We start from the raw sequence: 24,232 nt of genomic DNA on the forward strand, positions 1-24,232 counted from the left end.
AGTCTCAAAAGACATAAGTGTAGTGCACTGTCCTCCTTCCCTTGAACAGAGGCCCTCAAGAAGAATGTTTCTGTCACTTTCCTCCCACATTGAGAATTAATTCAGCCTGCATGCTCTTTCCTCTAGAGGACAAAAGTCCAACCCTGATTTAAAACATATATGTGGCCAATACTATCAAAAGTAAACTTATTAATCATAATACAATATGGCAACACTGAGGAGTGATTTCCTGAAGAAAGCCACAGCATTCATGCCAAGATGTTCTTGTGTCTCCAGAATGGGGTCAAAGTGGGTGGATTCCTGTGCTGCCAGTTAACCTTGGATCAGGGAATTTACTAGTCTGAAGGAGGATCTTCAGAAGAGACTGTCAGAAAAGGAAGACGGTGCATCTGTTCTGCTTAACATCTTACAGACCCATACTGCTTGTGCTTAAACACTAACTGTAAGTAATTAAAGATAGCATATAGCACTGACTTTACTTAGTCCTTTAAATGAAATGCCATTAAACACTGAATAGAAAATATGCTGTTAGGCTGAAGAGATGGCTCAGCCATTAAAGGCTAGGCTAACAACCGAAAATGTAAGAAAATAGATTACACATTTTGAAAGATGAATGGGATTGTTGGCTCTTCAATTGACAAGGGCAAATTTCAAATGATGTTGGCTAACAAGAAAAATGTTATTTTTCTTTAAAAGAAGTTGTTTAGAGTAATTTTCTTTTATGTTTGAGTGCTTTACCTGTGTCCACAGAAGCCAGAAGAGGGCATGGGTCCTGTGATTGGATTTACCAATTCTTGTAAGCCATTTCAAGTGTGAAATAGTTGCATGCAGTGTATGACATCCCCAAAGAGACACCAGGACACAGGACTTTCTACTACAGGGTAATTAATTGGCTTGATGATCTTGTACAGGTGTTATACAGGTAACCACATCAGCTCTGATTCTTGCACCAGCTGTTTCATTTCCAGAAGTCAACATTTTATAGCTGTCCTCTATATCTGCTGGCTCATACACTCTTTTTCTATTTTGTGGAGTCGTTTCCATAGCAATTGGATAGTTCTTCTCTGAACTTGTGCTAAAATTCTGCAGTGAGTCCATCTGATCTTTGGCACTGGTTATTTGGGACATATATTATTTTTATTATTTTCTTCAGTCTCATCACTAATTTATGGATCTGTTTAGCTCACTTGTTTTTTATTGGTTTAATTTTGATATGTCAAGTGTTTCTAGAAATTCATCTGTTTCTTTCAGACATTTCAGATTAGTGGAAAAGAGACTTTTAAAATAGGTTCTTATAATTTTCTTAATTACATTTATATGTTATAATATTTCCTTTTTCATTTCTCATTTTATTATTTGGGTCTGTAAAAACACACATGCACTTAGGCTTTCATTCAGGGCTTTCTATTTGTGAGTTTTTTTACTTTTCTTAGATTAACATAGAGTTTGCCAAAATATATTCAAATATAACTTTTAATTTAATGGATTCTTTGGAAACTTTTTTGCTTCCATTTCATTAACTTTTGACCTCTTTTCATCTACTGGTTTGGGGTTTGGTTTGCTCAAGGCTTTTGGATGTATCATTACGTTATTGATTACTGATGTCTGGATTAGTTTTTCATTAAGCATTCAAAGCTGTAATATTTCATTGTGTTCAGATAGAATGCAGAAAGTTATTTCAATTTTCCTGTGTTTGTTGAAAGTTGCTTTTTGTTCTAATATATGGTGAATATTGGAGAGATTTCTTTGTCTCGTTGAGGAGAAAGTATAATTTTAATGTTTAGGTAGATGTGCTATAAGATATATTTTGTCCTTTTGCGTTATGATTTCATTCAGTTCCAATGTTTCTCTGTTTAGTTTGAGTCTGGACAACCTCTCAGTTTTTGATAATTGGGTACTAAAGTCATCCAATGTCATTGTGGTGATTAATCTGTAGATTTAGATCTAATAGACAGTATTTGTTTTATGAAATTGTGTTTAGTGCAGTTATGGTTATAAATATTTACAGATTTTCTTTTCTAGAGGCCCCTTACTTGATCAATGGGCTGTCAGGAGTGACTGAATATTTGAGGACTTTTACCATCTTTTCCCCTGGCTTATAGCTGCTTGTTTCAACTGTCGAAAGCTGTATACCATTTCTGCTCTCTCATTTATTGGCGTCTGGTTGGTGGCCCACAGTTTGTTGTGTGGTAGAGGAAGTAAATAGAGCTGTTGGAGGGGTGAGTGTCACTTTAGTTCATCACTGTGACCATGAAGGAATCAGTTGTAATCAATGCTCACTAAATACATATGCCAGGTTGTTAGAACCTATTGATTTATCTCCTTTATATTCACCCTCAATACATAGCTGTTCAATTAATAATATCACTCTGATATGGGATAAAGAGTCTAAAGTGACACATTGAGTGTGAAAATAGTTGCATGCAGTGTAGGATATCTCCACACAGATACTAGGACACAGGGACTTCTGCTACAGGGCAATTGTGACTTGCGAGTCAACAAAGAAAACCTCTTTTTTTGAAAGGAGGTGGTAGAAGACATATCAGCCATGGAGGAATTACAGTATCAAAAGATGAGTTAAGCTTTAATTTCCTGGCTAAAGCAACTTTGGAAGTTGCCAGAAGATATCTAGTAAGCTCAGTTTGATCTTAGGTAGCCAAGAACAACATCAAGGAACATAATTTGCCTTCTTCATGCAAGTATATATGTATGTATATATATATATATATATATATATATATGTACATATATATATCATGGGATGATGTGAGTATAAATAAATATATACATAGTTTCTTTGTCTAGACTTTTGTTCTGTCCTTTCTTCATATGTGTGTATCAATGAATATATTCTGGAAAGAAAGGGAAAAAGCCAGCATTTGTAACTATTTAGTCTGTGTTGGGTCTGCTTTCTCTCTCTATTTCTTTTTAAATTTTATTTTTCTTGGATATTTTATGTATTTACATTCCAAAGGTTATCCCCTTTCCCTCTCTCCCATACCTCCTCCCCCTGCTTCTATGAGCATGCTCCCTCTCCTACCCACCCACTCCAACCTCACAGCCCTGGTTCCATGTTTTTAATCTAACAGTACTGATTGGAGGTAATTAGCATGACTCACATTTTATAGATATAGAAAAGAAATCTCTAAGAAGGTCCCACTGGGTACCTGAGACCATGTAGCCAGTATTTTAGTTTCTCCATTACTGAACCCAAGTCTGTTTACTTGCCAACAGAACAGGACCCAAGTAACTAAGACTAGCTCTTGTGGTAGAAGAAAAACAAAGATTCTTTAGACTCGTGTTCTGAAATGTCTTTTTAAACTCACTCAGGTTTTAAGCTTCTTTTTATCACAGTCAAGGGGAGATTGGGAATTAGTTTACTTAGTGAATCCTGGTGGTTAATAATTTTTTTAGTTTGGCACACCTTAGCATCACGAGTCTTAAAAGGTAAATGAGGTCATGTATGTAAGCCTCATGTGCCGGGTTTGAGTAACTTTATAAGGGCTGCACTCATCTAGGCACAGGGTGCTTTGAGCAAAAGGCTGAATGTGTCAGCTTTTGAGTTATTTTTCGTGTTGAACATAAGCATGGCTATACTCTTGTTTTTCCCAGTTTAAACTCTATCAGACTGGAGAGGAAGAAGACCAAGTAGCATGGGAACTCTGAAACAAAGTCAGGGCCTGCACATAGTGGGGAACCAGGCGGTCTTAGAGAGGGAGGAGCAGTGTGTTTGCCTCTGTGCATTTCTCTAAACAGCCTTGAGTCTGAAAGTACTTAAGGTAGTGGAGATTTATAGACCAGTGATCACTAAACAGTGAGACTTACTTCCTCATTGGCCAGATGCCAAAGTTTGTTTCTTGTAGTCATGACTCTGTTGATTAAAGCTCTAGCTGATCTCGTTGATTGCAGAGCATTTGAGATTGATTGCTAAAGGTTGGGTACATTTGGCATAGTAGAATTTGAGCATCTGTGCTTGCCCTATACCAGAAATACTTTCCTCCTTCCTCTAAATGTACCTTTATACTTACCGAACACTGGGCAGTCCAGCTTTTAGATTGCTGACAACTAGAGTTTGAAGGTAAGAACACAGCTTATCTAAAACATTTGGCATAACTTGTTGGTGTATGTTCTTAGTTCTCAGACATACAGGTGCTAATGTGTAAGTGGTGTAACTCAAGTCAGAAAGATCCTAAGACTTAAGAAACCTAAGAAAAATAATGAAAAAAAAATCTGAAGCTAACATTGGCTGTGTTCAACTTAGAAATTCATGCAGACACCTTTCCACAATACCATCTCTTTGTGCATACTGTACTTTTCCCTCAGAAAGACTCCCCTCCTGTCAGCCAGCAACACTGCTCTGGCTATGACTCTTTCTTCACCACACTGGACCCTCTTTCATCTAAGTCTTTGGACACCATTCAAGCTAGGCCTATAAAAGGAACTGGACCAGGTCTCCTGCTTAGGGAAGTTACTTATATAAGCAAGTAACCATAGCACTGTGGCATAAGATCTGGAAAGTTCTAATGTAAATTTAGATCCTCTTGCAGCTCAGGGTGGAGGACCGTTATGATTTCAAATCGTGTCTTGAGGACAGTATGAGGACCTGTCTCAGAAAACAAGATGAAAGGTTAACTGTATGGAAAAGACTAGAGATTGTTTCACAAAGGAGGCCACAGGGACCTGGCCTCAGAGGACGAAAAGGAGCCTGCCTGGGAAAGTCTGTGTGTCTATCTGCCTTACTCTAAAAATAGCAGTGACCACAGCTGAGACCACTTATAAGTAGAAGCCCAAGGAAGCACTCTTTTTCTCTTCTAGCCTGCATGCTGTGGGCTGTCAGATGGCAGGTGTATTCCTACCTGTGTGCTCCTTGACCTTCTATGAGGTTATCAGAAGTAGAAAGTGTCATTCTCAGTATTTGATGTACCCAGTCTGCGAGGCACTGGTGCTCAGTAGCACAGGAAGCTGCTTTCAGTTCTTCCCCTGTGATCTCTGCTTCTGCTCAGCAGCAGAAGTGAGGTTTGTGCACACATCAACTCCAATTCTGGGAACACATTCAAACTTGAGAATCTGATTTCAGCTGGGTGTCTGTGGGTTTTGTATCACTGTAAGATAAGGCATTCAGAAACCTCTATTCCTCCCCAACATTGTCAAGCTGGGCATGGTGCACACTGGGCAAACCTTTACTACAGAACTACACATCAGCCCCCACCTGACTCACTGTACATACTTCCATGGCCTCACTCAGCCCTCAAATCTACCTTTATACCACACAGACTCTATTAATGAGCTGGTCTCTGTCAACTGAAGATTTTCAGTCCTTACCTCAAGGTCATAATTTTAAACTTATTTAAATTCAGTTACTTGTTTGGTCAAGTAACAAAGAAACACTAAGAGAAATGCATAATTTTCTTTATTTTCCAATGTTCAATGAAACAGCAGGTCTCTGAGCTTTAACTGATCATGCTATTCTGCTCAGTTTTAAAAAAAAATCCTACAAAAAAGTTCCAGATCCAGGTGTCTGTCAGTATGGTTTCTCAAGGCCTTTTCCTCTGCTTGCAGGGGGCCTTCTTTTACTATGTCCACACATGTTTTTCCCTGTGTACATCCCTTGGTATTTCTCTGTATGTCTAAATCTCTTCTAAGAAGAACCCTAGTATGATAGAATTGGAGCCTCATCTCAACTTAATGACATCTTCAGGGCCCTGTCTCAAACTGTCACATTTTAAAGTAAGAAGATTAGAGCTCAACATGTGAATGTGGAGGCACACAGTTCAGTCCATCATATTCACCAATGATATTGCATTATTAGTTTATGCAAATAGTTTGCTGTTGCTCACAAATTGAGCAATTTAAAATGATGCAACAAGATGTGGTAGTACGTATCTGGAATCGCAGCATTTTGGAGGCAGAGGCAGAGGCAGAGGCAGAGGCAGAGGCAGTGGCAGAGGCAGAGGCAGAGACAGAGGCAGAGGCAGAGGCAGAGGCAGAGGCAGAGGCAGAGGCAGAGGCAGAGGCAAAGGCAGAGGCAGAGGCAGAGGCAGAGGGAGAGGCAGAGGCAGAGGGATACTTGCAATTTTGTTTAGAAATACAAAGGATGAATTAATTAACTCAAACTTTTTCCTTTATTCTTATTTTGTTTTGTGCCAGCCTAGGTCTGCTTCTGCCCTTGAGGTATCCAGGTACCATTGTGCACTGAGTAGGACTGAAAAGAACAAAGTTTATTCTGGTAGGTGGATTTCACAGGGTGTCAGTCGGAGTGAATGCAAAGGGATAAATAGCCTTCTTTAGTGATGGTTTTCAGTGAAATAGCTCTCTCTTATTGGGGGTATTAAGGGGTATATATAAACCTTGGTGTGTAGGTAGGAGTTTCCATAGTGAGGGTATATTACTGGCTGGTGTTCATATGTTGGGAATGTTCCTTTACCTGTGGAGGACTATTTGATTCCTGAACATATCCTTACAGGGAAAGAGGAAGGTTAATCTCTAATTTTGCCATGACTACCTCAAGGGTTGCAAAAGTGGGGATCATAGGGTTTATGTGCACGGGAAATGCACACCCAGAGCAAGGAGGAAAACAGTCCTACTCCTGCTGGTGTCAGGATGAGATTTTCAAGGCTTCGACACATCAAACTTACTCTTGCTCTGGATTGGCTCCCTTGGTTGCATGGCATTCCAGACTCACAGGTTTAGTGCTTTGAAACAGTATTACTATAACCTAGACTGGCCTCAAAGTCACACTCTTTCTGCTAGCTTCCCTCATATTGCTTGCCATCATAGCCTACTGATTGTTTTAACTGTTTTTGGTCAGAAGTTTGAGCAGATTACAGCGGCTGGGTGAAATGAAGTTTTGCACACCAAGAGGCTAGGGGAAAGCATCCCTCCTCAGTTCATCTGCTGAACATCAGCCTTCTGTTCTGTTGTGCAGGTAAAGGACTGAGGATGCTGCCTCCAATTTATCCTCAGCTTCTAAAGGCCGTGAAATCTATTCCCTTTTGTCTATGAGCTGGTAGTGGGAACTGCATCATCAGTATACTTAGAGAACTCCCATATCCACCACCAAAGTTCTATTGGAGTTCAAAATGAGAATGTGTTTGGGAACTGTTATATTGAATACCTAAATTTACATTTGAAAAGGACACTGTAGACTTGCAGACTTGTGCTCTCATGTTGCCAACAGGGGAATGTGCTAGTAGAGATTTGTCTCTACAACCTCTCAGTTCTGGAGGCCATATTAGGCTTCCTATCTTAATAGATATTTGGTCATTCAAAGATTTCTGGTGGGGTTGAAGACTGATTACAGTCTCATAGCCTATCAGGCTGTTTAACTCTGAAAATACATATTTTTTGTATAGTTATCTATACTATACAAGCTAGCCAAGATATAATATAGATTTTAAGCCTTTCTTAAGCTGGAATGGATAACTAAATGTTCTGTTTAACTAAACAAGTGATGGACTGTGTGTTGAGTATATCATATGCTTTATAAATTTTAGAATGGTAATAATTGTACTCAATTTATATATAAGTGAAAAGGCTTTTTACCTGGACAAAAAGGGATAAATGTTGTGGTTTGCCCTGGAGTTATCTGTATTTTGATGCTAACTCCACTGCCCCAAGAACAGCTGTCTAGTCATGTACTCAGGAATCAGGTGACTTCAGTAGATACTTCTCCCCATTGAATTTGTAAAATACAGGTGAGGGGTAGGTACAGGATAGAAGGAGGCCTGTCATTGGAGAAGGAAGGATGGGTGGGAGAGAAGTTTGAAGGAAGAGGAGGAGACTGGAACAGAAAGAGAAGAGGAGAGGGAGAGAGAGAGAAGCGCTGGCAGGACAATGGACGCTGATGTAAAGATCTCACTCTGTGTATTTACAGATTGTTATTAATGTTCCTAAGGGACGGATGGTACTGGGCTTTGTATGTTTAGGTGGGCAATTATATCTTACCAATTGGCTCAAAGAAAAAAAAAAGAAAAGGACAAAAATACATTAAGTAATAACAATTTCTGTATTAGTTTTCTTTGTGAATATGGACTTATTGCATGGGCATCTTAAATTTCATGGACACTTGTAACTTAGAAGCAATTTTTAAAGAAGTTTTATGAGATTAGTAGACAGATACTAGCTGAGGTCTTTATCAAACCATTGATTTAGAATCTTGTAAGCCTTCTTATGTTTAGAGGAATGAATATTACTTATGCTAAACCTGTGATGTGGATTAAAAGTGAAGGGGGAATTTAGGGAAGGACCTAACATAGAAGGTATGTTAGAAATGTCAGTGCTCCAAACCAAGTGAGTGAGCTTACACTTGCCACTTCAGAACCAAGGAGACTGGAGCAGGAGGATTGTACATTCAAGGCTACAGAATGAGCAATGGGCAATCCTGGGATATGTAGAGACCCTATCTACTCTTACCTTAAAAGAAAAGAAAGGGGAGATGGCAATACTTTATCTTCCTCTGCTGAAGCTGATTATATCACATCTCAGAGTTTTATGGGAAGTACACCCTCTCTGCCATACTACAACTGTAGCTGCTGCTTATATTGGAAATGTTTTCAAGTACAACTGGGTCTTCATTTTCTAAAAGCACTGCATCCATTCCAGAGAACTCAGCTTTCTCTGGGAACCTGTCATCCTGATATTTGGTCTGGCCAGCCTGGACAGTCTTTGTTTCTCTCACTCATTGTAGTTTTCTTTACACAATTACTAGCAATTATTCACTGTTACACTTTCCATAAATATTCTTTCCCTCTAATGTTCTAGGCCTCAAATTATATAAGAACTAAAAACAAGTTGCTTATAATAAATAAAATAGTGGTGCTCACTATTGTAGCAGTCACTGAACATTACCTTGCTATCCCTCTGAGCAGCAGTGATAGATGTGCTTTGAAACTCAAATAGCCACTTGCTCTTGAGTATTAGAAGATCATTCATCCCTTCTATTCATATATTTGTAAGTTTCTAGGTATAGCAACCAACAACAAACAGTGGAACAATGTGTCTCTTTCTGAAAAAAAAAGACATAAAGTAGACTGTAAGTGCATGAGAAGATATTCATTAGTAGTCATGAAGGAAAAGCAAAACAAATCTATTGGGATGGAGATTTAAGGGAGATACATGTCAGTGATTAGAGAGTACTATATACTACTGGTAGACTTCTTAAATGATACAGCCACTGTAGGAAAGTTCTATGACAATTTCTCAAAAATGAGAACATACTATATGGCATATCTGCATTGAGTTATGAACCCAAAAATATGAATGTAGAAGCTTAGATATTTGTACATTTTTTATTGTACAATAGTTGAAAGGAGGCACTCCAAGTGCCCATGGACAAAGAAATGGATAAACAAACCACACTACAAGCAGGCATGCAATAAAAGTTAGCATTAATTGGGAAGAAATTCTGATGACATGCCACAATACAGCCGATCCTTAAGAATATTCAACTAAATAAATTAGCTATTCACAAGAGGACAAAATGAACTTAGTCTAAAGCATCTAGAGTTTAAGGAGATAAAAAGGAAAATAGTGGTAGCCAGGCACTGAGATTTAGCAGCAGTGGGCTCCTAGCTTCCATCTAGAAAAGTAAAATGTTTTCAGGAGATTCAAGGTGATGGTAGACAAAGAACAGCAGGAATATTATTAATGCCACTGAGCCATCCACTTATGATACTTAAGAGTCATTTTCATGTTGTGTATGCTTTATCACAGTACTTTAAGAATTCCATTCTGATCTTTTCTCACAGGGACTAAACCTTCTTCCCTGAGACATCATGGCCCTGGCCCCAGAATTGAGCAGACAGACAAAACTGAAAGAGGTCGCAGGGATCCCACTGCAGGCTCCAACTGTCGACAACTGGAGTCAGATTCAGACCTTCAAGGCGAAGCCAGATGACCTCCTCATCTGTACTTACCCTAAATCAGGTAACCTGGTAGAGTAGTAGCCCCAGCCTCATCCTCTGAGCTATCTGAACTTCTCACCTAAGTTAGAACTACCTACAATGAGAAGCTGGCTCTTTTTGTCCCACAATGGGTGCTACTTCACATGTCTTATCCCTGGGATCTTGAAGCTTAGTCTCTTGTACCATTCATTTTTCTTGGGAAGAGGTGAGATTTGTCTCTACTCTTTTACCTTTCCCAGAGATCCAAAGTATTTCTTCTATAGCTAACAAGATCCTGGTTAGAACAGAAGGTAAAGCCAACATCTGCATCCACACCCGTTCATTAGTATGTTTGAAGAATAATCTTCTAACTCAATCTTTATGGTCTTCCCAGGGACAACATGGATTCAAGAAATTGTCGACATGATTGAGCAGAATGGGGATGTAGAGAAGTGCCAGAGGACCATCATTCAACACCGACACCCTTTTATTGAGTGGGCTCGGCCACCCCAACCATCAGGTAAGAGACCCTGATTCCATATATGTTCCTCTCCTGTCTAATCTCTGTCCTTGTCCCTTCATCTTCTCTTTTTCTTTCCTATCCTGTCTCTCTCCCTCCCCCTAGTTGCTATTTGGAACAGCATCATGCTGTATATTAGGCTGGCCTTGAGCTCACTGAGATTTTCCTCTTCTGCCTCCTGAGTGTTGGGTTAAGTGTATATGCCACCCCTTCCAGATCCATTTTTTTCTGTATTTCTACCAAATGTGAATCAGCAAGGAAGATAGATGCATATGAAGGCAAAATTCTGCCTAATGTTCTCATTATACCTTTGCTCTGGTCATGTGTAACTGCAGAATAGAGGAAGGAACAGAACTCTACTCATCAGCAGCTCACAGCCATCTGCTTTCAGTACTTTACCTTTCATAACCAAGTGGTTTCTGGACAGTGTCTTATGATTCAAAACACACACACACGCACACAAACACACGCATGCACACACACATACACACATATACACACATACACATATATATATGCACACAAACATACACACACATGCACACACATACACAGGCATATTAATACACACACATACACATGCACATACATACATATGCACACACACACACACACACACACACACACACACACACACGAGGAGGCAATTACTTTGTTCAATTAAAAAGCTATTTTTCCCGTGACGTTAACTGAACATTTTTCTTTTCATACATAGTTTCTAGTCTTGAGATTTCCTTGCTAAACATAATCCCTTATTGTTGTGAAATCAACCTTACTCAAGTTCTTAGTTCAAGAGCAATATGTGGCCAGACTCTTCACCAAAATATAATATAATAACCTCCAGCCCATCTCTCCATAGAGCAGTTCTGCAACCTCATGAGTGGGCCTCCATTCTCTACTCTTTTGGCACTGCGCTCTTCCAAATTTTCCCCAGAATTGTCTGTGAAGCTTTGTTTGCAGCATTTTAGGGCTTTTAAGCTTGATGTTCAAATTTCAGGACACATTATGAATCTGTCATGAAGCTCATCACAATTAGTCTATAGTTAGAAGCAGAGACAGATGCTAATGTGTTGCTCACCTTTTTTCTATTTAGTTTAATTTCCCATTGGGCTGCCAATCTGTGGGTGAACCTTTCTGGAAACCGCATTATGGATATACACACCCAGAGATACAGTTCATAGTCCAGTCAAGTTGACAATGGAAAGTAAGCATTATACCTTGTTACCTTCTAGACCTCATATCATAGAAGTAAGGTGGAACGTAAGTTTACACCATGCCCTCCCGCGGTATGTTTATAGTTAAATGCCACTTATTATCAGTCACAATTCTAGTTTTTTAAAAGTATCTCTGTTCCTTGTTTGACAGGTTTTCCGATTATTCATATAAGAGAATCTTTATCATTTTCTGGGAATCACAGTCCAGATTCAAATGTGCCGCCTAACAGAATGATTTCATGCAATCTTTGAAGCAATGCAGGACTAATCCTCTAACCTCTCCACTGCCATTATTTGAAGAGCCTGATTGCTAGATTAAAGGAAAGACCTTAGGGACAGTCTGCAATATCTTTATTTCATCTTACTCCAGTTTATCTCAAAGATTCACAGAGAAAGTCCCTACAAGAGTTGTAAATAGAAGTGCAAACATCACAAACCATGTATCAGAAAGGATGTAATAGAAGAAACATCACTGCACAGAACCAGAGAGATGTTTTTGATATGACAGGAAGGGAGGTGAAAAGAGTCTGCTCACTGTTTCTGATCAGCTCTGGCTCAAAAGGACAAATTTGGTTATTCTTGGCTTCCAGGTCATTATCCTCAAAATGATAGAGTGAATTCCTTGAGGTTCCAATAAGAGACTTCAGGTTTGGGTGCTGAGAGGGACACTAAGAGGAGTTTCCTTAGAGATGTAAGTCTTGTTAGGAGAATTGTTAACCCCATGGTCATACAGATAGACAGCAGCATGAAAGGGCACTGATGAGAATCCAAGCAACATGGTAAAATGTGGGAAGTCCATTCTTATAGGTCTCAGAGAAATTGGGGGGTTTCATGAACTCAGGCTGACTAATTCCTATACAGAAGCAAAAGGAGGAGGAGGAGGAGGAGGAGGAGGAGGAGAAGAAGGAGGAGGAGGAGGAGGAGGAATAATCCCAGGGTAGGAATGTAGAACTCCAGTGATGTGTGTGGGACACATCTATTGAAGTTGAACATGCTACACAGGTGTGGGATGTGTTGTCATTAGTGCTTTCTGTTCTCCTTGGGTCTGGTAGTTTGGGCATCTAAATTTTCTTTTTTTTTTTTTCTGGCTGTGTCTCTCAGGAGCGATCTACATCCGGCTCCTGTCAGCCTGCACTTCTGTGCTTCATCCATCTTGTCTAATTGGGTGGCTGTATATGTATGGGCCACATGTGGGGCAGGCTCTGAATGGGTGTTCCTTCAGTCTCTGTTTTAATCTTTGCCTCTCTCTTCCCTGCCAAGGGTATTCTTGTTCCCCTTTTAAAGAAGGAGTGAAGCATTCACATTTTGATCATCCGTCTTGAGTTTCATTTGTTCTAGGCATCTAGGGTAATTCAAGCATTTGGGCTAATAGCCACTTATCAATGAGTGCATACCATGTATGTCTTTCTGTGATTGGGTTAGCTCACTCAGGATATTTTCCAGTTCCAACCATTTGCCTACGAATTTCATAAACTCGTTGTTTTTGATAGCTGAGTAATATTCCATTGTGTAGATGTACCACATTTTCTGTATCCATTCCTCTGTTGAAGGGCATCTGGGTTCTTTCCAGCTTCTGACTATTATAAATAAGGCTGCAATGAACATAGTGGAGCACGTGTCTGTTTTATATGTTGGGGCAGCATCTTTTGGGTATATGCCCAAGAGAGGTATAGCTGGATCCTCAGGCAGTTCAATGTCCAATTTTCTGAGGATCCTCCAGACTGATTTCCAGAATGGTTGTACCAGTATGCAATCCCACCAACAATGGAGGAGTGTTCCTCTTTCTCCACATCCTCGCCAGCATCTGCTGTCACCTGAGTTTTTGATCTTAGCCATTCTCACTGGTGTGAGGTGAAATCTCAGGGTTGTTTTGATTTGCATTTCCCTTATGACTAAAGATGTTGAACATTTCTTTAGGTGTTTCTCAGCCATTCGGCATTCCTCAGCTGTGAATTCTTTGTTTAGCTCTGAATCCCTTTTTTTTTTTTTTATTAACTTGTGTATTTCTTATATACATTTCGAGTGTTATTCCCTTTCCCGGTTTCCGGGCAATCATCCCCCTCCCCCCTCCCCTTCCTTATGGGTGTTCCCCTCCCAACCCTCCCCCCATTGCCGCCCTCCCCCCATAGACTAGTTCACTGGGGGTTCAGTCTTAGCAGGACCCAGGGTTTCCCCTTCCACTGGTGCTCTTACTAGGATATTCATTGCTACCTATGGGGTCAGAGTCCAGGGTCAGTCCATGTATAGTCTTTAGGTAGTGGCTTAGTCCCTGGAAGCTCTGGTTGCTTGGCATTGTTGTACTTTTGGGGTCTCGAGCCCCTTCAAGCTCTTCCAGTTCTTTCTCTGATTCCTTCAATAGGGGACCTATTCTCAGTTCAGTGGTTTGCTGCTGGCATTCGCCTCTGTATTTGCTGTATTCTGGCTGTGTCTCTCAGGAGCGATCTACATCCGGCTCCTGTCGGTCTGCACTTCTTTGCTTCATCCATCTTGTCTAATTGGGTGGCTGTATATGTATGGGCCACATGTGGGACAGGCTCTGAATGGGTGTTCCTTCAGTCTCTGTTTTAATCGTTGCCTCTCCCTTCCCTGCCAAGGGTATTCTTTTTCCTCATTTAAAGAAGGAGTGAAGCATTCACATTTTGATCATCCGTCTTGAGTTTCGTTTGTTCTAGGGATCTAGGGTAATTCAAGCATTTGGGCTAATAGCCACTTATCAATGAGTGCATACCATGTATGTCTTTCTGTGATTGGGTTAGCTCACTCAGGATGATATTTTCCAGTTCCAACCATTTGCCTACGAATTTCATAAACTCGTTGTTTTTGATAGCTGAGTAATATTCCATTGTGTAGATGTACCACATTTTCTGTATCCATTCCTCTGTTGAAGGGCATCTGGGTTCTTTCATTTTTCTGGCTATTATAAATAAGGCTGCGATGAACATAGTGGAGCACGTGTCTCTTTTATATGTTGAGGCATCTTTTGGGTATATGCCCAAGAGAGGTATAGCTGGATCCTCAGGCAGTTCAATGTCCAATTTTCTGAGGAACCTCCAGACTGATTTCCAGAATGGTTTTACCAGTTTGCAATCCCACCAACAATGGAGGAGTGTTCCTCTTTCTCCACATCCTCGCCAGCATCTGCTGTCACCTGAGTTTTTGATCTTAGCCAATCGCACTGGTGTGAGGTGAAATCTCATGGTTGTTTTGATTTGCATTTCCCTTATGACTAAAGATGTTGAACATTTCTTTAGGTGTTTCTTTGCCATTCGGCATTCCTCAGCTGTGAATTCTTTGTTTAGCTCTGAACCCCATTTTTTAATAGGGTTATTTGTTTCCCTGCGGTCTAACTTCTTGAGTTCTTTGTATATTTTGGATATAAGGCCTCTATCTGTTGTAGGATTGGTAAAGATCTTTTCCCAATCTGTTGGTTGCCGTTTTGTCCTAACCACAGTGTCCTTTGCCTTAGAGAAGCTTTGCAGTTTTATGAGATCCCATTTGTCGATTCTTGATCTTAGAGCCATTGGTGTTTTGTTAAGGAAATTTTTTCCAGTGCCCATGTGTTCCAGATGCTTCCCTAGTTTTTCTTCTATTAGTTTGAGTGTGTCTGGTTTGATGTGGAGGTCCTTGATCCACTTGGACTTAAGCTTTGTACAGGGTGATAAGCATGGATCGATCTGCATTCTTCTACATGTTGACCTCTAGTTGAAGCAGCACCATTTGCTGAAAATGCTGTCTTTTTTCCACTTGATGTTTTTGGCTCCTTTGTCAAAAATCAAGTGCCCATAGGTGTGTTTGTTCATTTCTGGGTCTTCAATTCTGTTCCATTGTTCTATCTGTCTGTCTCTGTACCAATACCATGCAGTTTTTATCACTATTGCTCTGTAATACTGCTTGAGTTCAGGGACAGTGATTCCCCCTGAAGTCCTTTTATTGTTGAGGATAGTTTTAGCTATCCTGGGTTTTTTGTTATCCCAGATGAATTTGCATATTGTTCTGTCTAACTCTTTGAAGAATTGGATTGGTATTTTGATGGGGATTGCATTGAATCTGTAGATCACTTTTGGTAAAATGGCCATTTTTACAATATTAATCCTGCCAATCCATGAGCATGGGAGATCTTTCCATCTTCTGAGGTCTTCTTCAATTTCTTTCTTCAGTGTCTTGAAGTTCTTATTGTACAAATCTTTTACCTGCTTGGTTAAAGTCACACCGAGGTACTTTATATTATTTGGGTCTATTATGAAGGGTGTCGTTTCCCTAATTTCTTTCTCAGCTTGTTTCTCTTTTGTGTAGAGGAAGGCTACTGATTTATTTGAGTTAATTTTATACCCAGCCACTTTGCTGAAGTTGTTTATCAGCTTTAGTAGTTCTCTGGTGGAACTTTTGGGATCACTTAAATAAACTATTATATCATCTGCAAATAGTGATATTTTGACTTCTTCTTTTCTGATCTGTATCCCCTTGATCTCCTTTTGTTGTCTGATTGCTCTGGCTAGAACTTCAAGAACTATATTGAATAAGTAGGGAGAGAGTGGGCAGCCTGGAGTGGATGTTCTCATGTGCTGAGCAGACTGTGCAATCATCTCCTGAATTGTGTTACAGGTGTGGACAAAGCCAATGCGATGCCAGCTCCAAGGATATTAAGGACCCATCTTCCCACTCAGCTGCTGCCACCGTCTTTCTGGACAAACAACTGTAAGGTAAGACAGTAGCAGTTCCTATCCGGACTGGAGCAGGGAGCCCAGGGCCTCAGGCCTCACAGCCTGAGTGAGTATAGCTTCCTTAGCAGTACGCTGTACCTCTGAGACCTCATACTGTGCAGTAAAGTCAAACACCATGCTAGATTTAGTAGAGTGGTTCCCCAGAGGCTTTCAAATGTGATGTGAAGGCCGAGGGCAGACTGAGGTACTGGGGATCATGTGTTCTTCAGTGAAGCAGACTGGGAGTGGGGAACTGGAACCATAGGCTGTAGGCTATAGGAGGGCTTATGGAGTGGAGCACAAAGAAGACTGAGCAGATCAAGTGCAAAGGACTGATGTTCAAAGGGTAAATCCCAGTGGAGCTGCAAAGGAGGCTTGGATGGAGCCTCAGAAGCCTCCAGGCTGCTGTCACTCTTTCTAGGATTATGTCATGTGTCCCAATGTCTTGTCTATTGTGTTCCTGACACATTGAGGGTGTTGGACCATGGTAGGAGTATACCATGGGTATACCAAGGAGTATGCCAAGGGTACAGTAATCGTGCAGTGAGTGGAGCTGAGATTCAAGGATGAGGCAATGGCTTTTCTAAGAATAATCTTTTTCTTTTTTAAATGGAAATAGTGAAAGAAAGATAAAAAGGGACTGGAGAAATGGGCTCAGTGCTTAAGAGCATTGACTGTTCTTCCAGAGGACAGAGGTTCAGATATTAGCTCACAACTGTCTGAAACTTCAGTACTAGGGGATATGATGCCCTCTTCTGGTTTGGATGGGTACTGCTTGCACATGGGTCATGATCATAGAAGCAGGCAACGCATCAATATAAATAAAACCATCGCATAATTTAAGCTTTAAGGATTGTTTTGAAAGGACTAAAGTATTTCTAGATAGCAGAAATATTGTTGGAGCTCCTAAAATCAAATGACTGTGTATTGTCTGTAAAGGTGGGTGAGGAATGCCAATTCTATTCCTGGCATTACTGGGACCAGCTATCATGAAATCACTGAGGAATACCTCTTGATATTATCTGAGATCAAATAAGCTGAGGAAATTCCCAAGTTACAAAAAATAAAACTGAAATAAAATTAAGAAAAGCAGAATTATCATGGACCTGTGCAGTGGTATTTGATCCCCTGGATAATTCAGCAACATTAGCTTTAATGTTTGCACAGGGATTGAAACAGAACATACACAAGGAGATAAGAGAATGAGGCTTTGGTATCATGGGTCATCATCTTCAATGTATATGTAGGTGGAGGAGTTGAGCTCTGTGGTACAGAGAATAGTCTTCAATGGGTATATTTTCAGTTTTGAATGAGTGAGGTTATTAAGTATATAAAACAAGCCAAAGAAAAATAAATAGCAAGCAGCCTGCAGATGAAAGGATGGAGTTAGAGAGATAGACAGACAGACAAACAACAAATCAGGTCCTCAAGCAGAAATTGCCTGGACAAGCCCTCTTGAATCTGACACTTTGTGTTCCCAGCACTGAGATTCCCAGGCAGAGCATAGTGTGTCCCTGGGCACGGCTTCCAGGTCAAGGAACAAATCACAGTAGAAAGATAATATTACAAGGGGAGGACTCACAAACATCTAGCAAAAACTACTGATGAATCTCCATTGGGATAGCCAGTCAGTTTACTCATAAAATACCCAGGCTGAGCAGAGTATTCCTCCAAGTAAAGGACTGGTAGGAAAGAGATAACATCAGGAGATCCTGTGCTCACACCATTTTCAAGAAACTGAGGAAGTTTAAGCATCAGCTGGAGTTTCACACTGAGGTTTCTCTCTATGGCTAAGGTTTCCAAGAGCTGATCTAGCATCTCTTTCCCAGTGGGCTAAACAAAGTTACACCTGTAGGAAATAGTTCAACTTCCAGATGATCTCAGTAACAGAAGCAATTTACTGTTCTCTCCCCTCCTTGTAACAGAGTTAGTGGAATAGTCTCTCCCCAGATAAGGGATCTTGGAGAACACTTAGAACTACATGCTTGGTGTTGAAATGTGTGTAGAGTAACCCAACTTCTGGAAACAGCTTGTCAGTGAGTTCAAACAACAGAAGGCAATTTACCAATATAATGTACATTGTGGGTCGTAAAGGAGACCATGGGTAGTTTCTGGATAGTCTTTTGTCACCCCTCAAAGGTTTTAAAGATTAATTCCCGCTTTTTGCCCTGTTCAGGACACTACAAGCTCATACAAGTCAGCTAAGATGACCCCAGTACCAAAAACAAGAGTATACTCAACAGAAATACACATGATCTTTTCTGAAGAGTCATCTCAGCGCAGACCCCCAGATTACCACTGTGATCATGATCATACATTGCAACATACATACATACATACATACATACATACATACATACATACACACAACATACATAAGGGAAGAGAGCTTCATAAGGGTGTCTGCCAAAGAAGAGTCAGAGTTGGCCCCCAAAAACTTCTGACAAACCTGTTGTATGCAAAAATTAAAAAAATGTTAATGCTGTATAAAATAGATCATTGTATCATAAATGACATAAGGAAAGAAGGTGTGACTTTGAGTCAAATCATCAAATAAAGAAATGGTGTTTTATAATTGTATATACACATATATATTATATATCATATACATTATAAATATTATGCATATTTAATGATTTATATATAAAACACTGAATGTTAAGAACCAGAAGTAGCCTAACTCTCAGACTGTGTGCATCTGGATAGAGAAATGTAAGAACTTGGAAAGGGGATGAATGAGGACTGAGGAAAGGTGAGAGTCCTGTGTTGTGACTGGAAGCCACATCCATGAAAAGGAAAGAAGAAATTCATAAAACGTCAGTCAATACTGAGGTGAAAGACAACCTGAGTACAAAGTGCAAGAATCAATCAATCAATCAATCAATCAATCAATCAATAAATAAATAAATAAATAAATAAATAAATAACCTGAAACTTTAGAAAATTCTTTCCATTGGAGCGCAGAAGCATTTGGATTTGGAGGAAACATGGGTTAGATCTCTAGCAAGGTGAAAATGTCTCCCAAAAGGGTCCTTATTCAAACACACCTGGCATTTGTTTATTCTGTGTAGAAACACACAGTTTTGAAAGTGACCATCATGGAAGAAAGTTTGTGCTCATAGCAAGTAGGATCCATGGTGCTGCTCCACATCGAAACACCAGGTGGAGTGATTGCTTTCCCAGAAATCAGGCTGAGGTTTCTGGAAGGCTCAGTGGCTCTGTAGTTGATTCAGAGTATCTAGAGGAAGAGTTTGCCCCTGATAACAAAAGGGAAATCAAGAACTGAGATAAATTTCAATGAGTTAGGGCTGGGCTGGGAGTACCATAATTGGTGACATTGCTCTAGGCTGAGTCTTGGTGCCAGGGCAGGAGAGTTGAGCATTCCCCAAGAGGACTCAGCCAGAGTGAGAACCCAGAACTTTTCATGTTCATGTTCCTTTAACTCACCTCTCTTCTTCTCCAAAGTTCCTTTATGTGGCTCGAAATGCCAAAGACTGCATGGTTTCCTACTACCACTTCTACAGGATGAGCCAGGTGCTCCCCGATCCAGGCACCTGGAATGAGTATTTTGAAACCTTCATCAATGGAAAAGGTAAATAAAAATGCATTGTCCCTCTGTGGTTTTACCCCGATTAGGCTGAGCTGAGAGAACAACCCCTGACAGTTGATCCCCCAGAGTTTCCTGTGCCTCCTATTTAAAGGCCTTTATTCAGGGATTCCTGGCCTATAAACTTTCCTCAGCCTGTGTGACCCTGTTATAATATGAGGGTGCAAGTGATTGTGCATAATCAACATGAAGCCACTTTAATTCTCATATTAAAGCAAAACCTCCAATACTGATAGAAACTACGTGACCTCAGAATTGAGCAGCTCAGTGACCCTGGAAATATCTAATAGAGAATTTTTTCTTCTCTGATGTACCTGAAGCCAGAAAAAAGAAAAAAAGAAAGAAAGAAAAAGGAAAGTCAAACTTTCCTGACTTGGAAGGTTTGTGTCCATGAAAACAATTCTTGTTTTTCACAGTAAGTTGGGGATCTTGGTTTGACCATGTGAAAGGATGGTGGGAAATTCGAGACAGATACCAGATTCTCTTTCTCTTCTATGAAGATATGAAGAGGGTAAGTAAATCACTGCTTCAGCTCCAGGGACAGGGAAACTGCTTTAGGAATGTGGTTCTGACAGGGATGTCTGGAAAAATGTGATAGTGTGAAAACTCTTTTCCAGTCCAACTCAATGCTACCCTCACTCACAGGACCCAAAGCGTGAAATCCAGAAGGTAATGCAGTTCATGGGCAAGAATTTGGATGAAGAGGTCGTGGATAAAATAGTCCTGGAGACATTGTTTGAGAAAATGAAAGAGAATCCTATGACAAATCGTTCTACAGTCCCCAAGTCTGTCCTGGACCAGTCCATTTCCCCTTTCATGAGAAAAGGTCTGTGGGGCTTATTTATCTCTAATTCTGAGCCAGTCCCTCTCCAATCCACATATTGTGATTCTAAGAAAGCTAGAGATTTGTTCCTAGTGTACAAGAAGCTCTACAAAGCAAGTCTTACAGATAACTAAGACCAGAGCTACCCTTGGTGCACACCTCCTTGGGATCCCTGCCTGCGGTTAGACTCATCAGAGCTGACATCTAGTTTGATTCTGTCTCCAAATCATGACTCATGACACTTTCAGGACTTTCAGCATGTATTACTGAAACCCAGGCTCTTAATGCTTCCTAGATTTTGAAAGAAAAAAAAATCTGATTGTCCCTCATGATTCACTTTTAAGAGGAAAACGTTTTTTTTTAAAGTTAGTATACTCAATAACTTTTTAAAACTCAATAGTTTGATGATTTCATACAGATCCTCAGTAAACCCACTTTCCAAATGTTAGGTACAGAATGAAACCCATCCCACTGTCTCATTGACACATGCATTTTTTTCCCACAGCAGTGCAACCAGCACTGAGGTTTACACATTTCTCCAGAACATCTTTTGTCTTCCTTTTAGCACATGAATTAATTCATTTCACTCCTCTTGCAGTATACCAAGTGTTCAGGCCCTGAAACAAATCAAACTGTTCTATCTCTTTTCTTTATTAATCCCTGGTGAGAATTTGACAAGTAGCTTTTTCCCAGCCCATCCATGACCACTCTTCTTTGGATTCACTTGCGTTTGTTTCTTTGCTTGCTTTGGCCATAAAAACACAAATACAGATACCATGACATTAATCTGTTAATTACAATATAAACTGTGGTTATATTATACACTTTTGTATATAATGAATAAGAGCTATCTCTCCAGAGAAAGAAACACAGATCTCAAACATCACTGTTTGTACATGTTTGTACATGTGTTATAGACATACTATTACTTTTCCAATCATTTCTCTAATTTTAGAAACTATAAATACTATGTTTACATTATAGGATCAATGCTACAATGAACATTTTTGTTCATCAAATTGCATAATTTCCACAAGAATCATAGGAATTCCAAAGATGTACTCTTCATAAAATCAATTCACAGAAATTAACTCTACACTTCAATAAATTTTCTAAACAAATAAAACTATTCAATTAGCATCTGAATCAAAGAAGCAATGAATTTCATCACCTTAAGCAATTTCGTGTGATATCTTTTGCCTGCAGTCACTTCCTACAGAGAAAAATGTTCTCATTTTTCACTATAGGTTGATTTAGCTTGCTTTTAGATCATGTATAGATGGAATATCACAATATGTATTTTATTATGTCCAGGGTCTTTGGCCATTATAACATTTTAAGCTCCTCTGGTATGATTATATGTCTACTATTTGTTCATTTTTATAACTATGACTATCTAGTATATGTAAGCCAGATCACCTTGAATTAATCAACCACTTAATTTAGAAGCTGGTGCCCCTCCCAAAGACAAATAGGGGTCCTTTTCAGACAGGAGAAGTAAGGTGATGTGGAATTAGATTCCTGTTATGACAGCTCCATTGTGGTCCCTCCACCCTCCAGTCAGGGACACAAAGTCTGTCAATCAGAGACTGATGTTCTTGTCTGGGCTTTGTATTTCAGGAACTGTGGGTGATTGGAAAAACCACTTTACTGTAGCTCAGAATGACAGGTTTGATGAAATCTATAAGCAAAAGATGGACGGAACCTCTCTAAACTTCTGCATGGAACTCTGATCAAGAAGGACATCTAAGACAGGAGTCTGTCTGCAAGCCTCAATTCAGCCAAAGGAAGCTCTGAAAGCAACCTGTAAAGGCCAAGGATTGTGGCTCCTACTCTGTGATAACTAACATCACATCACCATTCATAAAAGCATCATGTTTAGTATATACTTCCTCCACTCTTCAGTACAAATCAGTAACACAGCTTAACGAGCTAGTAAATAAACACATAAATAAAACTCTAGTAGTATACATTTTATGATGACATTCTTCTAGAAGGTATAACCAGGATACTAACTCTGAAACACACATCAATAGTGATCATCTAAATTAAAGTACATGAAATCCTAAAGTCCTTCCTGTTCAGTCTGTTTTGCCTGATTACAACGGGAAGAGTCAACATGTTGCAACTTGTTGCAATGTGTTTAAGGGAGCAGGTTCTGTGGGAGGAAAGTGAGGGAAGAACTTCAAGGAGATGTCAGAAATCCAAGTCTTAGTAAAGGGAATCCTATTTCTAGGTCATAAAGGAAACAGACAGAAGACATGAAGGTGGCCTTTGGAAGCACAAATTGTGTCTGGACAAGAGCAGAATGGAGGCTTGATGCTCAGTGTGGAGCCAGTTGAGTTTTGATCTCCTGTCATCGCTTCTGAGGAACAGCTTGTACTTTTGCCCACTTTAGCAGAGTCCATCTGCATTTGCTTGCCAGCATACTTCCTTCCACCTCCCACTCGCTCCATGTCTTGGGCATCCTTTTACTCCCAGTAACCAGGCAAAATGGAGAATACAGCATGTTGCACGACTGAATGATGGCTCAGAAGACAGAAAGGCAAACATGTTTTGGGTCTCAGCACTTACCCTGTCACTTTAGTTGCAGACGTCAGCACTGCTAAGCTGAGATCAGCAGGAGCAGCCTGTGGCATGAGCAGGATATATATGTGAGCTCAGGGTACCTAGCATGAGCTAGAATGACATTTCCTTTCAATCACTCAAATGTACACTTTCTCCTAAATGTCGAGGACGTGGGCACAGCATGTGTTAGTGCCAGCAAGAGCCATTAGAATGTGTGGTAGAACTTAGTGGGTGGAAGCTACGAAACTGGACTGTGACCTAGAAGAGAATGAGTGCTCCTGGCCCTTGCTTTTTCTTTCCCTTGTTTCTTGGCCATGAAAAATTCAATAATATGAGGTGGGCAGTTTTGCTCTGTCATTTAATTCCATGATGATATTCTGTCCATCTGACCATGGAATGTAAATTCCAAAAGCAAAAGCTAAAATAAAGCTTTTGTCTTTATAACTTGCTTATCCCAGATACTCATTAAAGTGAAAGGAAGCTCAACAACCCATTCCCAACGATGTGGCTATAAAATGCTGAAAAACATCTGTAATTTTGTTGAACTTAGAAGCAACTGTTTGGTTACTACTAAAATCTAACTATATGTGCATAGATAATTGACAACTTCTATGATATAAAAGATGTTTATATGCTGATTGGATTGTAAATTTTTATTGTTTTCTTCTATGTCTTCACATGTGTATTGAAGTAATTCAGTTTCTGTAAGTAATTTGTCTGTTCTTACAATCCAAACCAAATAGAAGTTCGTATACCTTCTTCCTTTCAAGGATAAGTTCATAACATCCCAGAGTCGCTCCAGCGTATTTAAGGCGCAGCTTGTGTCTTCAGCCAGGTACTGTTAACAGTAAATTTGGGGTAAATTGTTGAAACTTGTTGGTGATGAACTTAAGCCTCTACTGGCTTTGTCTTGCTTGTA

At 39.9% G+C, this 24,232-nt stretch overlaps 1 protein-coding gene across 1 annotated transcript in view; it reads left to right on the plus strand.

The window, feature by feature from the left end:
• Positions 1–411: 411 nt before the first annotated feature.
• The window catches only part of Sult1c2 (sulfotransferase family 1C member 2), a gene marked incomplete in the record, with an annotated part of 49,914 nt that continues 26,093 nt past the window's right edge, over positions 412–24,232 (plus strand). Inside the window, 10 exon segments of the mRNA NM_133547.5 lie at positions 412–442; positions 6,153–6,226; positions 6,809–6,925; positions 9,747–9,924; positions 10,276–10,401; positions 16,218–16,315; positions 19,781–19,907; positions 20,339–20,433; positions 20,568–20,748; positions 22,366–24,232. Coding sequence (NP_598231.4) covers positions 9,774–9,924; positions 10,276–10,401; positions 16,218–16,315; positions 19,781–19,907; positions 20,339–20,433; positions 20,568–20,748; positions 22,366–22,478 — 891 coding nt within the window.

This window comes from Rattus norvegicus, chromosome 9, assembly GCF_036323735.1.
Source record: "Rattus norvegicus strain BN/NHsdMcwi chromosome 9, GRCr8, whole genome shotgun sequence".
Lineage (NCBI taxonomy): Eukaryota > Metazoa > Chordata > Mammalia > Rodentia > Muridae > Rattus > Rattus norvegicus.